Source organism: Kryptolebias marmoratus, linkage group LG20 (genome assembly GCF_001649575.2).
Source record: "Kryptolebias marmoratus isolate JLee-2015 linkage group LG20, ASM164957v2, whole genome shotgun sequence".
Taxonomy (NCBI): Eukaryota; Metazoa; Chordata; class Actinopteri; order Cyprinodontiformes; family Rivulidae; genus Kryptolebias; species Kryptolebias marmoratus.
The window spans coordinates 26457143-26473013 of NC_051449.1; the positions used below are offsets into that span (position 1 = coordinate 26457143).

At 40.7% G+C, this 15871-nt stretch overlaps 1 protein-coding gene across 5 annotated transcripts in view; it reads left to right on the forward strand.

Annotated features, from left to right (window-relative positions):
- tmem68 (transmembrane protein 68) overlaps positions 1 to 15871 on the forward strand; it is a 53698-nt gene that overhangs the window by 9015 nt on the left and 28812 nt on the right. For 2 of the 5 annotated variants that reach the window (XM_037982005.1, XM_037982007.1), the window contains exons 3-4: positions 260 to 433; positions 9582 to 9681. In XM_037982005.1, coding sequence (XP_037837933.1) covers positions 260 to 433; positions 9582 to 9681 — 274 coding nt within the window. Of the gene's footprint in view, positions 1 to 259; positions 434 to 9581; positions 9682 to 14704; positions 14842 to 15871 lie in introns of all 5 variants that reach the window. The other 3 variants (XM_037982006.1, XM_037982009.1, XM_037982008.1) reach the window with 2 other exon arrangements.

Genomic DNA, 15871 nt, shown 5'->3' on the forward strand with positions numbered 1-15871 from the left:
GTACAGAAACATCTGTGCAGAATTTGGACTGGAAGCCCCGAGATCAAAGTGGGGAACACCCCCAAAGGTAGTGGAGAATGACCGAGGTAAGATCCTGTGGGACTTCCAGATCCAGACAGACAAAATGGTAATGTAAGCCACTGTAAGCCAACACTGTAAGCCAACTGTATAAGTGAGGTTTTCACCCACTGAGAGTCATCTTCCTACAGATGGGATGTAGATATTGATATTTTATTCACCTGTTTGTTTTGGTTGACAGGTGTGTTTGTTTCGTGTCTGGGAAGAATGGGCCGGCCTTGACCAGATGGAGGACTACCTAAGTTTTCTGGAATATCTGTTGTGGGTCTTCACCCCCCTCATTGTTGTCTTTATTGTGCCAGCCCTCATCGTTATTCTCCTTTACCTCTCTATACTCTTTCTTCATGTTTATAAGGTACGTAAACACAAATTCTACATATTTCACTGTATAAACATTGAACTCTAGAGTCAAGATTCAAAAAGTTTGTCATATACATGCAAAACTGTGGTTACAGTGGGCATCTTACTTTGAATTCCCTTCACACAACTGCATTAAACATTAAATTAGACTAAAATAAAGAAACACACTTAACTCCTAAGTAAGAAAAATGGGAAATTAGTCAGAATGTAAGGTACAAATAGTTTTTGTTGTTTTTGTTTTATTGTTACTGTTTCAGAATGTGCAAATATTTTTTATATTGTGTAAATGCGCAAATGTTGTATTGTCACAGATATTTACAGATGTGGCATGAGATAATATATTAATGTCTGATTTTGCAAATGTGACACATACTGACAAAATTAGTTGGAATGAGCACAGGCTGCAGAGCAAAAAATGTGTAAATAATGATTTTTGATTTAAGGGAGATTTGCAAAAAAAGGACTCCATAAAGAAACTATTTAGTGATCCCAGTAACTAAAATAGCATATAATCTTCCTAATCTACCTTTTAAAGTAGTTTTCTAGTTTTGGTATGGATATGTCTTCTAGAATAATCCTTTTAATTTGGGATTTGGGGATTCCTCTTTTTAAATAAAAGTCTGGAATTCCCATTGACATCTCTCTAGATCAATAAAAATAAAGTTTCTAAACTGGCACAAACAAAACTTGCTTGTTAATAAACCAGGTGATAAATCGCCAGATTCCAGCAAACTGCATTTCGATTGGAACTTTTGAGATGCAGAATTTGAAAATAACAACTTATTATTGAAAGATTTGTCATTATGACTCGTTTTGCCAGCACAGATCACAAATGTGCAGTTCAGGTATTAAAGGGCATTCAGAGACTTCCGGTTATGGCGTGGAGGTGAGTGGACGCATTGAACCAGAGCTCCCAACCGGTTGACTAATCCCCCTTTGCCAGAGTTGAATTAACCTTCTAAAACTGATTAACTTATGATGAAAAGGGGGAAAGCATCAAAAAGTAACGGTAAATCAAACTGGGGTGGCAGTGGCTCAGGAGGTAGGGGTTTGTCTTGTGATTGGAGGGTTGCTGGTTCGAACCCCCGCTCTGGCTGTCTCAGCCGTTGTGTCCTTGGGCAAGACACTTCACCCGCCTTGCCTACTGGTGGTGGTCAGAGGGTTTGGTGGCGCCGGTGTGATGGCAGCCTTACTTCTGTCAGCCCGCCCCAGGGCAGCTGTGGCTACAATGTAGCTTACCTGAGATCAGTGTGTGAATGGGTGAATGATTGTAGTGTAAAGCGCTTTGGGGTCCTTGGACTAGATAAAGCGCTATATAAGTGCAAGCCATTTACCATTTACCATCAAAACAGACACAAGAAACACGTGAGAGAGAATTTTCAAAGATCTAGTCGACGAGAGCGACCAGCACATGGCTATGGAAGGCTTTGAAGCTAGCTTCGGAGCTATCCACAAAGGAATTGTAGCCATTCGTTCAGACGTGAAGGAAGAGTTGTGCTGCTTTCGTGACAACTTCTTAACCGACATGAAGAGAGATTTAAAAAGTTTCCAAGAGGAGATCAATGGAAAGCTAAACGAAATCGTGTCGGAAATAAAAGAGAACAAAAAGAGAGCGAAGGAGTCGTTACAATGTGTAAAGAGGTTATGTCTCAAGCTATAAGCAACCAAGATAAAATTCAAGCTAAGCTGACCGACTTAGAAACACGATCACGGCGAAACAACATCCGTTTGTACGGGATTCCTGAGGATACGGAGGGAGACAACCTGTTGGAGTTTATGGACCGTTTTATTAAGACTGAGCTGTCATCTCAGGATACCGACCTAGCTACACAATGCTGCCACCGGGCTTTGGGTCCTAAACCACCGCAAAATGCGACCCCCCGCTCCGTGGTGATCTACTTTCTGGCATTCAGCACCAGGGATTTGATGCTTCGCACTGCGTGGAAGAAAGGAGAGATCCGCCTCAATCAGCAGCGGGTTTATTTCGACCAGAACTATCCAGCAGAGACCCAAAAGAAGAGGAAGGCTTACGCCCCTATCAGAAAACTCCTGAAAGAAAAAGGTCTCTGCTTCCAAACCCCGCCGCCAGCCAAGCTCCGGGTGTTTTATGACAGTAACCCGGTCTAATACAACAGTGCGATGGACCCTATGAAGGACCTGCAGAAGAGGGGTCTCGTCCCTGAGTGCAGCAGCAACGAGGGTCCCCCCACGGCAGCACTGATGAAGAAATTGGACAGTCTGTCTTGGGAGACGGTGGAGGCCAAACGACGGAATCCGGATGCGCACGGAGAGAGAGCAAGGAAAAAACTCAGCGGATTTCGTCATGAGACGGGGGACGCAGCCGCCTCCCCAAGTTAGGCACCGCTCATTAAAACCCAGGTGGTAAGATAAACATTCACAGTGATCTGATCCAGCCTGTGGACTAAGAATGGAACATTTTTGTAAAGAGACACTGTCAGACATTATTATACTAATCTCGCATATATTTAACAAGAAACACGTTACTAAAAGTGGAATATATATAGATAATACATGACCGTTGTTTTGGGAGCTGGTTTAAAGGCTCTGATTGTGCACTGAACTTATACTCATACTGAGCTATTTCAGTTTGCACTGGAGAGGCCCCCCATGAAAAGAGTTTCATGAGGACTTTTCTCTTTGTCCTGGACTCCTTAATGAGTCATTTTGTTTTGGAAGTCGTTCTCTTTGTTTTCAAGTTTTAAGTTTTTTGTTTTTGTTCTTTATAAAGGTTTTAATGTTAAGGTTGCCTTGGATGTGTAAGTTAGAGGGATTCATTCATTTAAAGATTTATGTTCCAACAGCAATATAAATTTATAACTATTAATGTTCACGGGTTACAAAATCCAATCAAAAGAGTAAAGCTCATAGCTAAGATGAAGAGAGAACAGCAACAAATTATCTTCTGGCAAGAAACCCATTTAACAGAAGAGAACCATGACAAACTAAAAAAAAATGGGGTTTAAAAAGACATTTTTTTCTTTCCTCTCAAATGGACATACTAGGGGCGTGGCAATACTAATTGTAAATTGTAATTGTCTGTAAAAATGCACTGCAAAGACTGCACATCCTCTGCAAGCTAAATCAATTTGGAGTGAGCAGCAAGTTAATGACTATATTTATGATGCTAGGGTTGAATAAGTTCGTACCTTTGCTTTTATCAATTGTTTCAGCAGTCTGTCTTTAGAAGATAACAAAAAAGTTAGGGTATGTTAGGATTGCCAGTAACATTTTGGTATCAAACTATCTGATATACCCAAAATCTTAGGTCATTGTACCCCGAGCTTTAAATATATAGGATGTGACACATGTACCCTATAAGTACCAGGTTTTTCCCTATCAAGTATCTGTTACATAAAGTGTTAATTTAAGTATTGCTACTAATAGCAGTAACTAGGGAAGAAATACTTTAAATGGTAAAACAGTGTGACTTCTGTTTGTTAACTATTGAACCTTATGTACTAAGAGTTTAAAAGTTAGTAGAAGAGGCTTTCTGGGTTTTTAATCATCCTGCTTTGAAAGCAAACCTGTCCTAGCAGACTAGTTGCAAATAATGTGGACTTCCAGGTATCCAAACAAATTACAGACAAAGAAGGCCGTTTTGTTTTGGTGAGAGGATTGTTAGATTCAAATGAAGTAACTTTAATTAATGTATATAGACCTCCAGGGCATGACAAAACATTTACTGATAAAATATTTGATCTCATACTGGCAGAAACCTATGAAGTTTTGATTTGTGGAGGGGATTGGTATGCTCAACTGCACCCTTCCCTGGACTCCTCAAACCCTTAAAAACAAATCAACTCGGAATCACTGTATCTTAAAAAAATGACTAGAAAGATTGGTTTAATTGACGTCTGGAGGGAATGCCATCCATTGGCTAAGGAGTTCACCTTTTTCTCTCACCCACATGCCGTTTACTCAAGAATTGATTACTTTTTCATGTTTAGAGCAGACAGATATAGGGTTCTAGACTGAAGCATTGGCACTAGGGATGTGTCAGATCACTCCAGGGTATATATGAAATTATATTTAGATTCCCACCCTAAGGTAACAACATGGAGACTTAACACAGCTCTGTTAAACAATAACAAATTTGAAGAATTTACTAACAAGGAATTTATGGAATATGTAGAATTTAATAACAGCATATAAATGTCTCCAAGTATATTATGGGATGCGGCAAAAGCAGTACTGCGTGGGAAAACTATAATGTGGGCATCAAGGAAGAAGAAAGAGAAATCTGAGCAATTCAGTGACCTGACTAAACAGCTAAATACTCTAGAGCAGAAGCATATTGAAACTAAAGACCCTGAAATCTTTAGCAATTAGCTTTGATGCTGAAAAAGCCTTTGACTCCGTACGGAGGGAGTACCTATATCTGGTTCTACAACGGTTTGGCTTTGTTAACACAATTATAAGTTGTTTGAAATCAATATATAATTCGCCAGTAGCTCTGATCAAAATAAACGGCGGCCTTTCAGGCACATTCCCTCTGGAACGAGGATGCCCTCTGAGCCCAATTCTCTTTGCACTTTTCATAGAGCCACTTGCTCAAAAAATTAGGGAAGACCCAGAAATCAAGGGAATCATATTCAAAGGAAGAGAATATAAAACATGTCTATGCGCTGATGATGTCCTGGTGACCTTATCTGGCCCAGATGCCAGTCTACCTAACCTCATGCCCTGCCTCCACCAATTTGGTCTTCACTCAGGTTATAAATTAAATATTGGAAAACCCCAGACCCTGTGCTTCAACTACTCACCCGAGAGGATATAAGTAATCATTTCAAATATAATTGTAACACAAAAACTATAAAATATTTAGGCATTAATATTACTAAAAAGGTGGGCTCCCCTGACCCTCGACTTGTACAACCAAATAGAAATCATAAAAAGGATAATTTTACCTCAACTGTTATATTTTTTCCAATGTTTATCAGTAGAAATCCCTACCAAGCAATTCAATGAGTGGAACTGGACAATCTCTAGGTTTATATGGCGGAATAAGAAACCAAGGGTACGCTATAAAACGTTACAGTTACCAAGAGGTAAAGGAGGAATGTCACTCCCATGTTTGGAAAACTACTACAAAGCAGCACAACTGCAGTTTGCGGTTTACTGGTGTGAAGAAGGGTATGAAGCCAAATGGAAAGACCTAGAATTAAGTCAAATTGACATTCCCCTACAAGCTCTGATGGGGGATAAAAACCTCAAGACCACATATATAGATGAGTTGTGTGTTTCTACAAAAGTCCCTCTCAGCATCTGGTTTAAAGAGTCCCGCAACCCACTCTTAGAGAGGAAAACACGGTTATTAAGATGGATTGAGCATGATAGAGATTTTGTGCCAGTCCAAATAGATTTTGAGGTTCAAAGAATGGACCAGAAAAGGCATTACATCGTACTGTGTTATTTCCTCTGGAACTGATCTGGTAAAGTGTCCAACAGTTGCAGGAAAAATTTCACCTTAACAAACAAGACTTTTTCAGATACTTACAGCTCAGGCACCAAAAACATTAAAATAGGGGAAAGAAATGACCAGTGTCAGGTTTCAGATATACCCAAGCGAGCAGTTCGGCCACAGACAGACGCAGAAACCACCAGGTAACGGGAAGTGAATTTATTTACAGTGCCAAGGAATATTTACAGAGGGGAACCGGAGCCAGGACCTGAGGAACGGAGAATGAGGGGAGTATGGGATCGGTGAAGAGAGGAACAGCAGGTATGGCACAGGTAATATTCCGTGTGATAGTTCTTACTGAACAGGGAAGAGTCCAGAACACAGAAGAGATGACGAAATTGATCCTTGCCCAGCGATGGTCCGGTGTAGGTTCCAGAGAGCGAGGTCCAGGTGAGGTGATTATTTCCCGAGTGCAGGTAAGGTGATGATTCTTAAGACAACTGACTAGTCTTGGAATCCAGGAGGCAGTAGTTGCAGGAACAGGTAGGTTCAGTTGAGCAGGTGAGTACTTAACTAGGCGGCAGGCAGTAGAAGGCAGACCAGACTGGTTCCAGATGGATGGGTAATCCTGAACACAGGTTTGCAGATACAAAAACAGACTAAGATCACAACAGGGAGTACACAAAAAACACAGCTAAGTCTCTCACAGGCTCTGCACTTTACCGAATGGTAAACAATGCTCCAGCGCTGATCTGGTCCTCACTGCAGCCTTAAATACTCCTCCAACTCCCATCAGCCTGATCAGTCACAGGTGTGAGAGGAGTGGTGATGAGGCGTCCGTCACCAGCTCAGGAGACGCCCACCAGGAAGCGCTCACACACACACAAACCACCAATCACCACAGACCAGGACCTCATTAATATCTTTATAGATGCTTAAATCGTACAAAAAGAGGCTGTCCAGACTATATGTGTGCCTAGAAGCCAACAAAAAAACATCAACATTATATATCAAAAATACATGGGAAAGGGAGGCAAAAATAACACTGAGAGAGGATGAGTGGCTAAACATATGCCAAATCAACTCTACCACCACTAGCTCAGGACACTGGAGGGGATTTTCATGGAAGAATATTGTCAGGTTTTTTATAACCCCCAAAAAAACATTCTCTCATACTGGCAGAGCTGAATTGGGGCATTATTGGAGATGATGTGGCAACGTGATGACTGCCCACTTTCATGTTTTCTGGGGCTGCCCACTGGTTTACTCCTACTGGTTAAATGTAGTTAAAGAGATAAGAGTAATTCTTGGTTTCGAAATTGAGCACAAGTTTCAAATTATATATTTATGTAATTTACCAAATGAACTTAACATTCAGGATAAGTACCTTTTGAAAATACTATTGATAGCAGGAAAGAAATCAATAACAAGAAATTGGCTTAGTGGGAGCCCACAGACGGTCAGCCACGGTAGAAGAAATATACGAAATGGAAATGCTTACCTTCTCCCTCAGACTACAGGAAGACAAAATCCAAAAATATTGGTTGAAATGGTTGATTTATAGGAATTCGAAAGTAAATTGAGCCTTATTTGTTCATTATTTGGGGTGGTAGGAGTGGATTGGTGCTGTGGGGGTTGGCAAGACTTGGTAAAGCTGGAGGGAAACCCCCAACTGTTGGACTCTTCATGAAACTTTATGTAAAATGTAACCCGTTTGCCTTAATTTGTCTGTTTTAGTTTTATCTCTTTGTATTGCTGTCTTCTTCACTTGGTGACCTATCTGTTCTGGACACTGTTTATAGTCCTGTTGTGATTATTATTTATCTCTCTAGTTGGTGTTTGTTCTGTATAATCATTTTCAATAAAAAAATAAAGTGTAAAAAAAAAGAGCATTCAGACAAATAGTTGTGGAGAAGGATGTGAGAGTAGGGCTGGACATGTACAAGGGCAAAGACGGGTGTGAGTTATGCATCAGGAGTAGCCGATGGGTTTAAGGTTGGGCATTGAGTCTTGAGAATTGATTGGACTAACATTCCGATGCTCCCGGAATCGTTCAAATTTTTCAATTTCAATTCCTAGTTTCAATACCTGGAAGAAGAATCCTCAGAACAACAATGAAGAGGAATCAGCATGAAGTGTGTGTGCAACCATGGGAAGTTGCGGCAGCAATCAAAAGTGTGGCACACCAGTGCGTCTAAGTCACATGACCAATTTAAATCTCTCTAGTGCGAAAGATCCGCCCTCTGAGACTCCATTTCAATTTGTGTCAAAAGTACAGACTTTGAACTTTACACCAGTTTTTAAACTGTGTCGATAGGCCAAGAAAAATCAGAGTTTGATAAATTATTCACATCACATCTTTTTTTGAAAATCCTCGCCATATTTGAAGTACGTATTGAGAGGCCACAGCGATAACTGAGAATATCGGGAAGAAAATTCCCCCATCTTCCGTCTTATTAGTCAAGTGCCAAAAAAATTTACAGGAAGAAGAAGAAAGAGGCTCAAAAGTTAAAGGAAGTTTGGTGGTGACAAAAAAACGGTGAGCGTGGGAGTGTGTAATGAGATTTGAGATATTTATCGTGTTTGGATTTTATAGTTAGGGTGTAATGTAGTGTTTAGTGTTAAGTTTAGTCAGTTTTAGTGTGTTTGAGTCAAAACTATGAGGTGATTTTTGAACATGGAGCTCTAGCGTCTGTTTGAGGTTCAGACCGACAAATAATGGTCTTAGCCTAGCACTGTACTGCAGTCAGAATCAAGAAAGTAAAACAATAAAATGTCTTATATCAACACTGAGGCATCTAACAAGTTATACTCAACGTAAAATGGTGGGTCAGTGGTTTAGCCAGGCAGTTGATCAGACTCTGTGATGTGCTCCTCTGTTCACCATAGTGTCAAAGTAAAAGCTGTTGGTGTAACAAATTGAAGAGTGCCACAGAAAGGTTACAGCATATACTGTCTCTTGAAAGTATCAGAATCGAGAATCCTCAGGAACCAGAATCAAAATGAGGAATCAAAATCATTCAAATTCAAATGATGCCCAACCCTGGATGGGTTCACGGTGGGGTTGGATTCCTCACCCACCCACACACCCACAGGTGGGAATGGGTAGGAAGTCCCCATGGACTATGTTTGCCGACAACATCTGTAGTGAGAGTTGAAAGCAGGTGGTAGAGAGCCTGGAGAGCATCAGAGAAACATCCACGAGGCCAAACATAACCCTGATGAAACTGGGAGATGGGAGGATCTGTCCATAGGACCACTAGAAGCAGCACAGAGCCAGGCCCATAGACATACGATTAGGCCAACTGTTCCTGCCTTCTCTTATCTTTTGGGAATTAAAGCCAGTAGGAAGCATTTAATGGAAGCTGCCATGTTTTATTGTTCAAAGCAGACTCTTCACAGTAGTGATCTTGGTGTTACATGACCTTTCTTTTAAGCATGAAATAAGTAAACTTACTAGAAAAATTCATATTTGAACAGACATCAGCAATGTAAGAAGTATATGAATCAACAACAGCCAGCACCTGAAAAAATATTGTAATATATTACATATAAAAATATTGTAAATATTTTTTAAAATATTGTATTATATTATGTTTTCAGTTGTGTATGTAAAGCATTTTGAGTTGCCCTGTTGCTAAAATGTGCTATACAAATAAATTTTCCTTGTCTTGCCTATATAAGCCATAACAATATTTGTTTGATTCTTTGCTTTTGTTAGAGGAAGAACCAGCTGAAAGAGGCTTACTGCAACAACCTGTGGGATGGAGCCAGAAAAACACTGGCGACTCTGTGGGATGGACACGGAGCCATATGGCACGGTAAGACCCCACCATCCACCTTTCATATTATGGGATAGATGTCTCTGAACATCATATCTTACAACCCCAGATAACAAAATGTTGGAACTGTATGAAAAACAAAACAACGTTCAGCAACTTTATCTTTTTTTTCTTTGCACTGATTTGCCATAACATTGTGACCACTGTCAGGAAAAGTAACAGTTGTCATATTGATACAGCAGTGTTTTGGTAAGATAAATTGAATCTTCGCATTTACATGAATATTACTTTTACACATGCCAATTACTTGTAGTTTTTGTAGCGCAATCAGAAGCTCACTTACAGAAGAAAAGGCTAAACGAGTAAAACAAAGATGCCTGGATGTAACTTCCTCTTTCTTAAGATACCAAACTGATTTTGACAAGCAAGCCAGGCTAATAGAAACCCCTCTCCACAACACAAACAATTTAGTACTAATATTTCAGTGCCAGATATCCCAGGACATCCCAGATGTTATTTATCTGTGATCAAAAATGTGCTCATGTTAAAGGTAAGGTGCACCCTCTTTCAAACTGTGAAGGTAAGTGGACTTTACTTACTGCCACTGAGGTGTGGATTCCACAATTCAAAAGCTTAATCCAGCGGTCTGCAACCTACGGCTCTAAGACTACATTTCTGCAGCGGCTCTTTGTAGCTTTGACCAAAATAACATGGAAATTAATTTTACCAATTTTCATAACAGCAGAAAAGGCTAGTTTTTGCAGTTTACCTGTCACAAGTTTGCACAAATATGTGAATAATACTAATAATACAAGGAGCAAAACATGATGATCAGCTCATGCTGGAGTTTATTATTCTGTTAGCCACTTCATTAATCCAGCTTCCAGCTATGCACAGAAAATAGGATCTTTGAAATCCACCAGAAACATAAAAAATTTAGCTGCAATTGAGCTTGGTCACATTTGGACTAGTAAATTGCTGTTAGATCAAAATAAATAGTTGACAATTTCCCATGGTTTCTTAAACACAACACAACCAGTTGACCACTTTTCCCAAACTCCAGGGCTGTAAAGAAGCTGTAAACTTTCCTCATTCACAGTGGTTACTTTGTAAAACATACAGGAACACTTCTAAACAACCTGTTTTTCTTTGTCAGTGACGTTACTGAGCAGCTCCATTTAGTTTAGTTGATAGAATGTGTGAATGGATCGAAACTGATAAATACAGACTAATTCATTTTGTCCTCTGCAAGTCAGACTTCTCCATATTAGAGATCTGATAAACTAAAGGCTGTTGTGTTCTGAAGTTAACACAGTTAATGCATTTACACTCACTGGTCACTTTATTAGATACACCTTGCTAGTACTGGGTTGGACCCTCTTTTGCCTTTAGAACTGCCTTAATCCTTCGTGGCATAGATTCAACAAGGTACTGGAAACATTCCTCATAGAGTCTGGTTCCATATTGACGTGATAGCATCATGCAGTTGCTGCAGATTTGTCAGCTGCACATCCATGATGCAAATCTCCTGTTTCATCACATCCCAAAGGTGCTCTATTGGATTGAGATCTGGTGACTGTGGAGGCCATTTGAGTACAGTGAACTCATTGTTGTGTTTAAGAAACCAGTCTGAGATGATTTGCGCTTTATGATATGGCGCGTTATCCTGCTGGAAGTAGCCATCAGAAGATGGGTACACTGTGGTCATAAAGTGATGGACATGGTCAGCAACAATACTCAGGTAGGCTGTGGCGTTGACACAATGCTCAGTTGGTACTAATGGGCCCAAAGTGTGCCAGGAAAATATCCCCCACACCATTGCACCACCACCAGCCTGAACCGTTGATACAAGGCAGGATGGATCCATGTTTTCATGTTGTTGATGCCAAATTCTGATCCCACCATCCGAATGTCGCAGCAGAAATCGAGACTCATCTGACCAGGCAATGTTTTTCCAATCTTCTATTGTCCAATTTTGGTGAGCCTGTGCAAATTGTAGCCTCAGTTTCCTGTTCTTAGCTGACAGGAGTGGCACCTGGTGTGGTCTTCTGCTGCTGTAGCCCATCCGCCTCAAGGTTTGACGTGTTGTTTGGTCAGAGATGATGTTCTGCATACCTCGGTTGTAACGAGTGGTTGTTTGAGTTACTGTTGTCGTTCTATCAGCTTGAACCAGTCTGGCCATTCTCCCCTGACCTCTGGCATCAACAAGGCATTTGCGCCCACAGAACTACCGCTCACTGGGTATTTTCTCTTTTTCTGATCATTCTCTGTGAACCCTAGAGATTGTTGTGCGTGAAAATCCCAGTAGATCAGCAGTTTCTGAAATACTCAGAGCAGACCGTCTGGCACCAACAACCATGCCACGTTCAAAGTCACTTAAATCACCTTTCTTCCCCATTCTGATGCTCTGTGCAGCAGATCATCTTGGCCATGTCTATATGCCTAAATGCACTGAGTTGCTGCCATGTGATTGGCTGATTCGACATTTGTGTTAATGAGCAGTTGGACAGGTGTACCTAATAAAGTGGCCAGTGAGTGTATGTTACTGTTATTACTTTTGGTCACTAGATGGCACTCCTGTGACATCGTAGGGCAGAAGAGACAGTAAAGTAGAGATGTCTCGAAGGATAAGACTGGTAGAGAGTGAAGCAGTTCTGTAATGGTGTCTGACCTGATGGCACATTCATAATAAAGTTTGTCAGTTTTACCGGTGGCTTCGCTTCTTTGTTTACAACTACCACAATGAAATTGGCAACAAAGGATAAGCACTGCAGTATCAAGTCCACCGCCATTCCCGCATCATGTCAGTAAGCCTCCCATTCTGTTTACAAGGAAGAGGAAAATGTTTGAGAATTACATGCTCATCATAAATGCTACCTGTGACAAGTGGCAAAATGAAGGAAGATACCAGTGACGTGCGGTGAGGTTCATGGTTGGTGAGGCAATGAGAGTCAGATTTACAAATATATAAATCCAAAAGGGTAGCTTATTCAATTGGCTACTGGTTATTTCATATCTCATCAGCGTTCTTCACACACACACTCTCTCTCTCTCTTTCTCTCTCTCTCTCCGTCTCTCACTCACTCACTCACACACACACGCTTGCGCGCGCACACGCGCACACGCGCACACGCGCGCACACATAGTAGTATTAAGGATAAGATAAGAAAAAATGTTACAATTACCGTTTTGGCAGTCCGATAAAGCAAAACAAAACTTAACGGCTGGCAGCAGTGCACGTGACTGTCACTGGCCTCTGCGTGAAAGGACAGCAGCAACAAGCTCCCGTTGGCTCACGTGCGCCCCCTTCAGTGCGGCAGAGTACTGCCTGCCTCACCCTTCGCCTTTTCACCGTGGTTTTATGTCCCCTCAGCAAAACTAAATATGTTACTAACAAACATTAAACGTATATGGTTAAAGACATTAGCCAGACTGTGGAAAATCAGGCTATATAAACCATTATATTGGCGACATGCAGCAGTACGGCAACAGGCATGGGCGAATTGCATGTATCAGCCCAGTTTGTGATGGATTGTGCAATCAGAGGTGAAGCTCGGCTCGCTGCTGCCGCACCTCGCGTTTCACCCTCGTATTTGAACAGGAAATATGCAATTTCAGCGATTTTGACTATAAAAATGCGATTTAGACCATAAAAATGTTCAAAAATTACTCATACATAAAGATCAGTGGACAAATAATATTCATTTTATGTTATGATTATTTTTTTTCTTGTCATAATGACAGGGGAGGCTCTGCCTTACCTGCCTCCCCTGACCGCACGTCCCTGGAAGATACACCATTTTACTACACTGTTTAGGAGCAAAGGGACAGCTTCTGTTCCACACATTACCCGATCAAGGTACAACATTTGATGAAGCCATGGCTGCAACTGAAAAACATTTAGTTCCCACAGGTAATCTGCTGGCATACAAACACGCATTTAGACATCATGTGCAATAAGCTGATGAAACCATGAGCCAATATGTTGCAGAGTTCTGGCTGCAATATGTGGTTTTGGAGTGATGGAAAGTTAATTTATAAGAAATCAGCTCATTTCTAATGCTTCTCTCAGCGCTGTGAAAGATAAGTTACTGCTGGAGGAGGACCTCACACTGGACAAACCCTAACTGTCGCTTGTCAAGTGGAAACAGCACTGAAAAGTGCTGCATTGGTCTCAGCTCTGAGTAAAGTCCACCTGCAACTGTACAGACCATACAAGCTGCAAATACTTTTTTCAAGGGAAAAGAGGGCCACAAACAGCTAAAAAATGTGGACCTCCACCCTATGTTCATTAACAGGCAAGTCATAAAAAGCAACATCACTGATTCACATGTGAATCAGATAAACACTTTGCTTTTGATATAAACTGTCCTGTTGCCAAAGTAAAATGTAATAACTGCACAAGAAAGGGACATTTTGCAGAAGTATGCAAATCACTTGTGGCTGCAGTAAGAGATGTGTGTTTTCCTGACTTAGCAGTACTGTTTGTGAATTATGTTAAGCTAAAGGCTGCATCATTTGATAAAATCACATACAAAGTGAACATTGAAGTACCACAAGAAAACTCCCAGGTCCATGAGTGAAAAGCAGACACAAGAGCCTCTGTATCTTTTTTTTTTTTTTTTTTACAAAAAACTGCCTACAAGCAGCCCATTGACATAACCCAAAGTTAAACTAGTCACATATGCAACAGTTGATCTACAGTTCATTGGCTGCCTACAATCTACAGCAGTAGTAACAAATCATAACAACAAAGGTCCAGCATCATTCTATAAAATAAAGTCTGGATCACCACTACTGGGCTGATTAAAGTACTGCAGAATAACATCATCAGTGGAACAGTGACTTTAAGTAAAGAGGATGATGCAAAAGAACCTCCCGCTGACACAAAAAGATGCATGATGAATAATGTTGATTCTGCTTTGTTAAAACACAGTGCAACCCGTAGGCCAAAAACTGAGCACCACTAATACAGCAGAAGATTCTGAACATGACTTTATTTTAGAGATGGCAGAAATCTCTCCACTCCAGATTGCATCTTGTTTGCTTATTTTAAAGCCAGACGTGAAGACTGTCCTGAACTTACAAAGCTGCAACAAGTCATCCACTCAGGATGTCCTAAAGGGAAGAACCCCCTCCCAGAGGAAGTCATACCTTACTTCCTTGTGTGTCATGAAGTGGCTACAGAGACAAGTCAAGGCAAGTCAGATTTATTTATATAGCACTTTTCAGCACAAGGCGACTCAAAGTGCTTTACAACACAAGAGCAAAATTACAGACAAAGTTACAGACAATATACAAGAGAGAAAACTAAACTAAACAACAATCGGGAAATAAAAACATCAATGCAGTATAATACTAAGAGGTACCAAAAAAGGCCTGCTAACAGCCAATGTGACTATGGTAATGACACGAATAATAATAAACTAAGAGGTACCAAATGAAGGCCCACTAACAGCCAACATGATATGATAATACTAAGAAGGTCACAGTTACAGAATCAAACACAGAGATAATCTAAATAAGCCAAGATCTAGAACATGATAACACTAATTAAGATGCAAGATAACTAAGCTAGAACATGACAATGCTAACTAAGGTACAGGATAACGAAACTACTAAAACATCATATCACTAAACTAAGGCATGAAGAATCTAGCTAACAGTGCCAATGCTAGGACAATTAAATTAATAGAAATAAAAACATCAATGTGGTATAATACTAAGAGGTACCAAAAAAGGCCCGCTAACAGCCAATATGAATATGATAATGACAAAAATAATAATATACTAAGAGATACCAAAAGAAGGTTCGCTAACAGCCAATAAGATATAATAACTAATTATACAGACTAACGGTATGGAACTATCTAAAAGTACCCCAGGCTCGCTATCCAGCCGAAGTAACACTGACTAACTAAGATAATGAAAGAGGGAGGGAGGGGAAAAAAAAAGCAGGTATGAGTATGAGAATGTGTGTGTATGTTTCCAGACGGTAGAAAGACAGTGGTAAATGGCTTGCACTTATATAGCGCTTTATCTAGTCCAAGGACCCCAAAGCGCTTTACACTACAATCATTCACCCATTCACACACTGATGGTGGTGAGCTACATTGTAGCCACAGCTGCCCTGGGGCGGGCTGACAGAAGTGACGCTGCCATCACACCGGCGCCACTGAGCCCTCTGACCACCACCAGTAGGCAAGGCGGGTGAAGTGTCTTGCCCAAG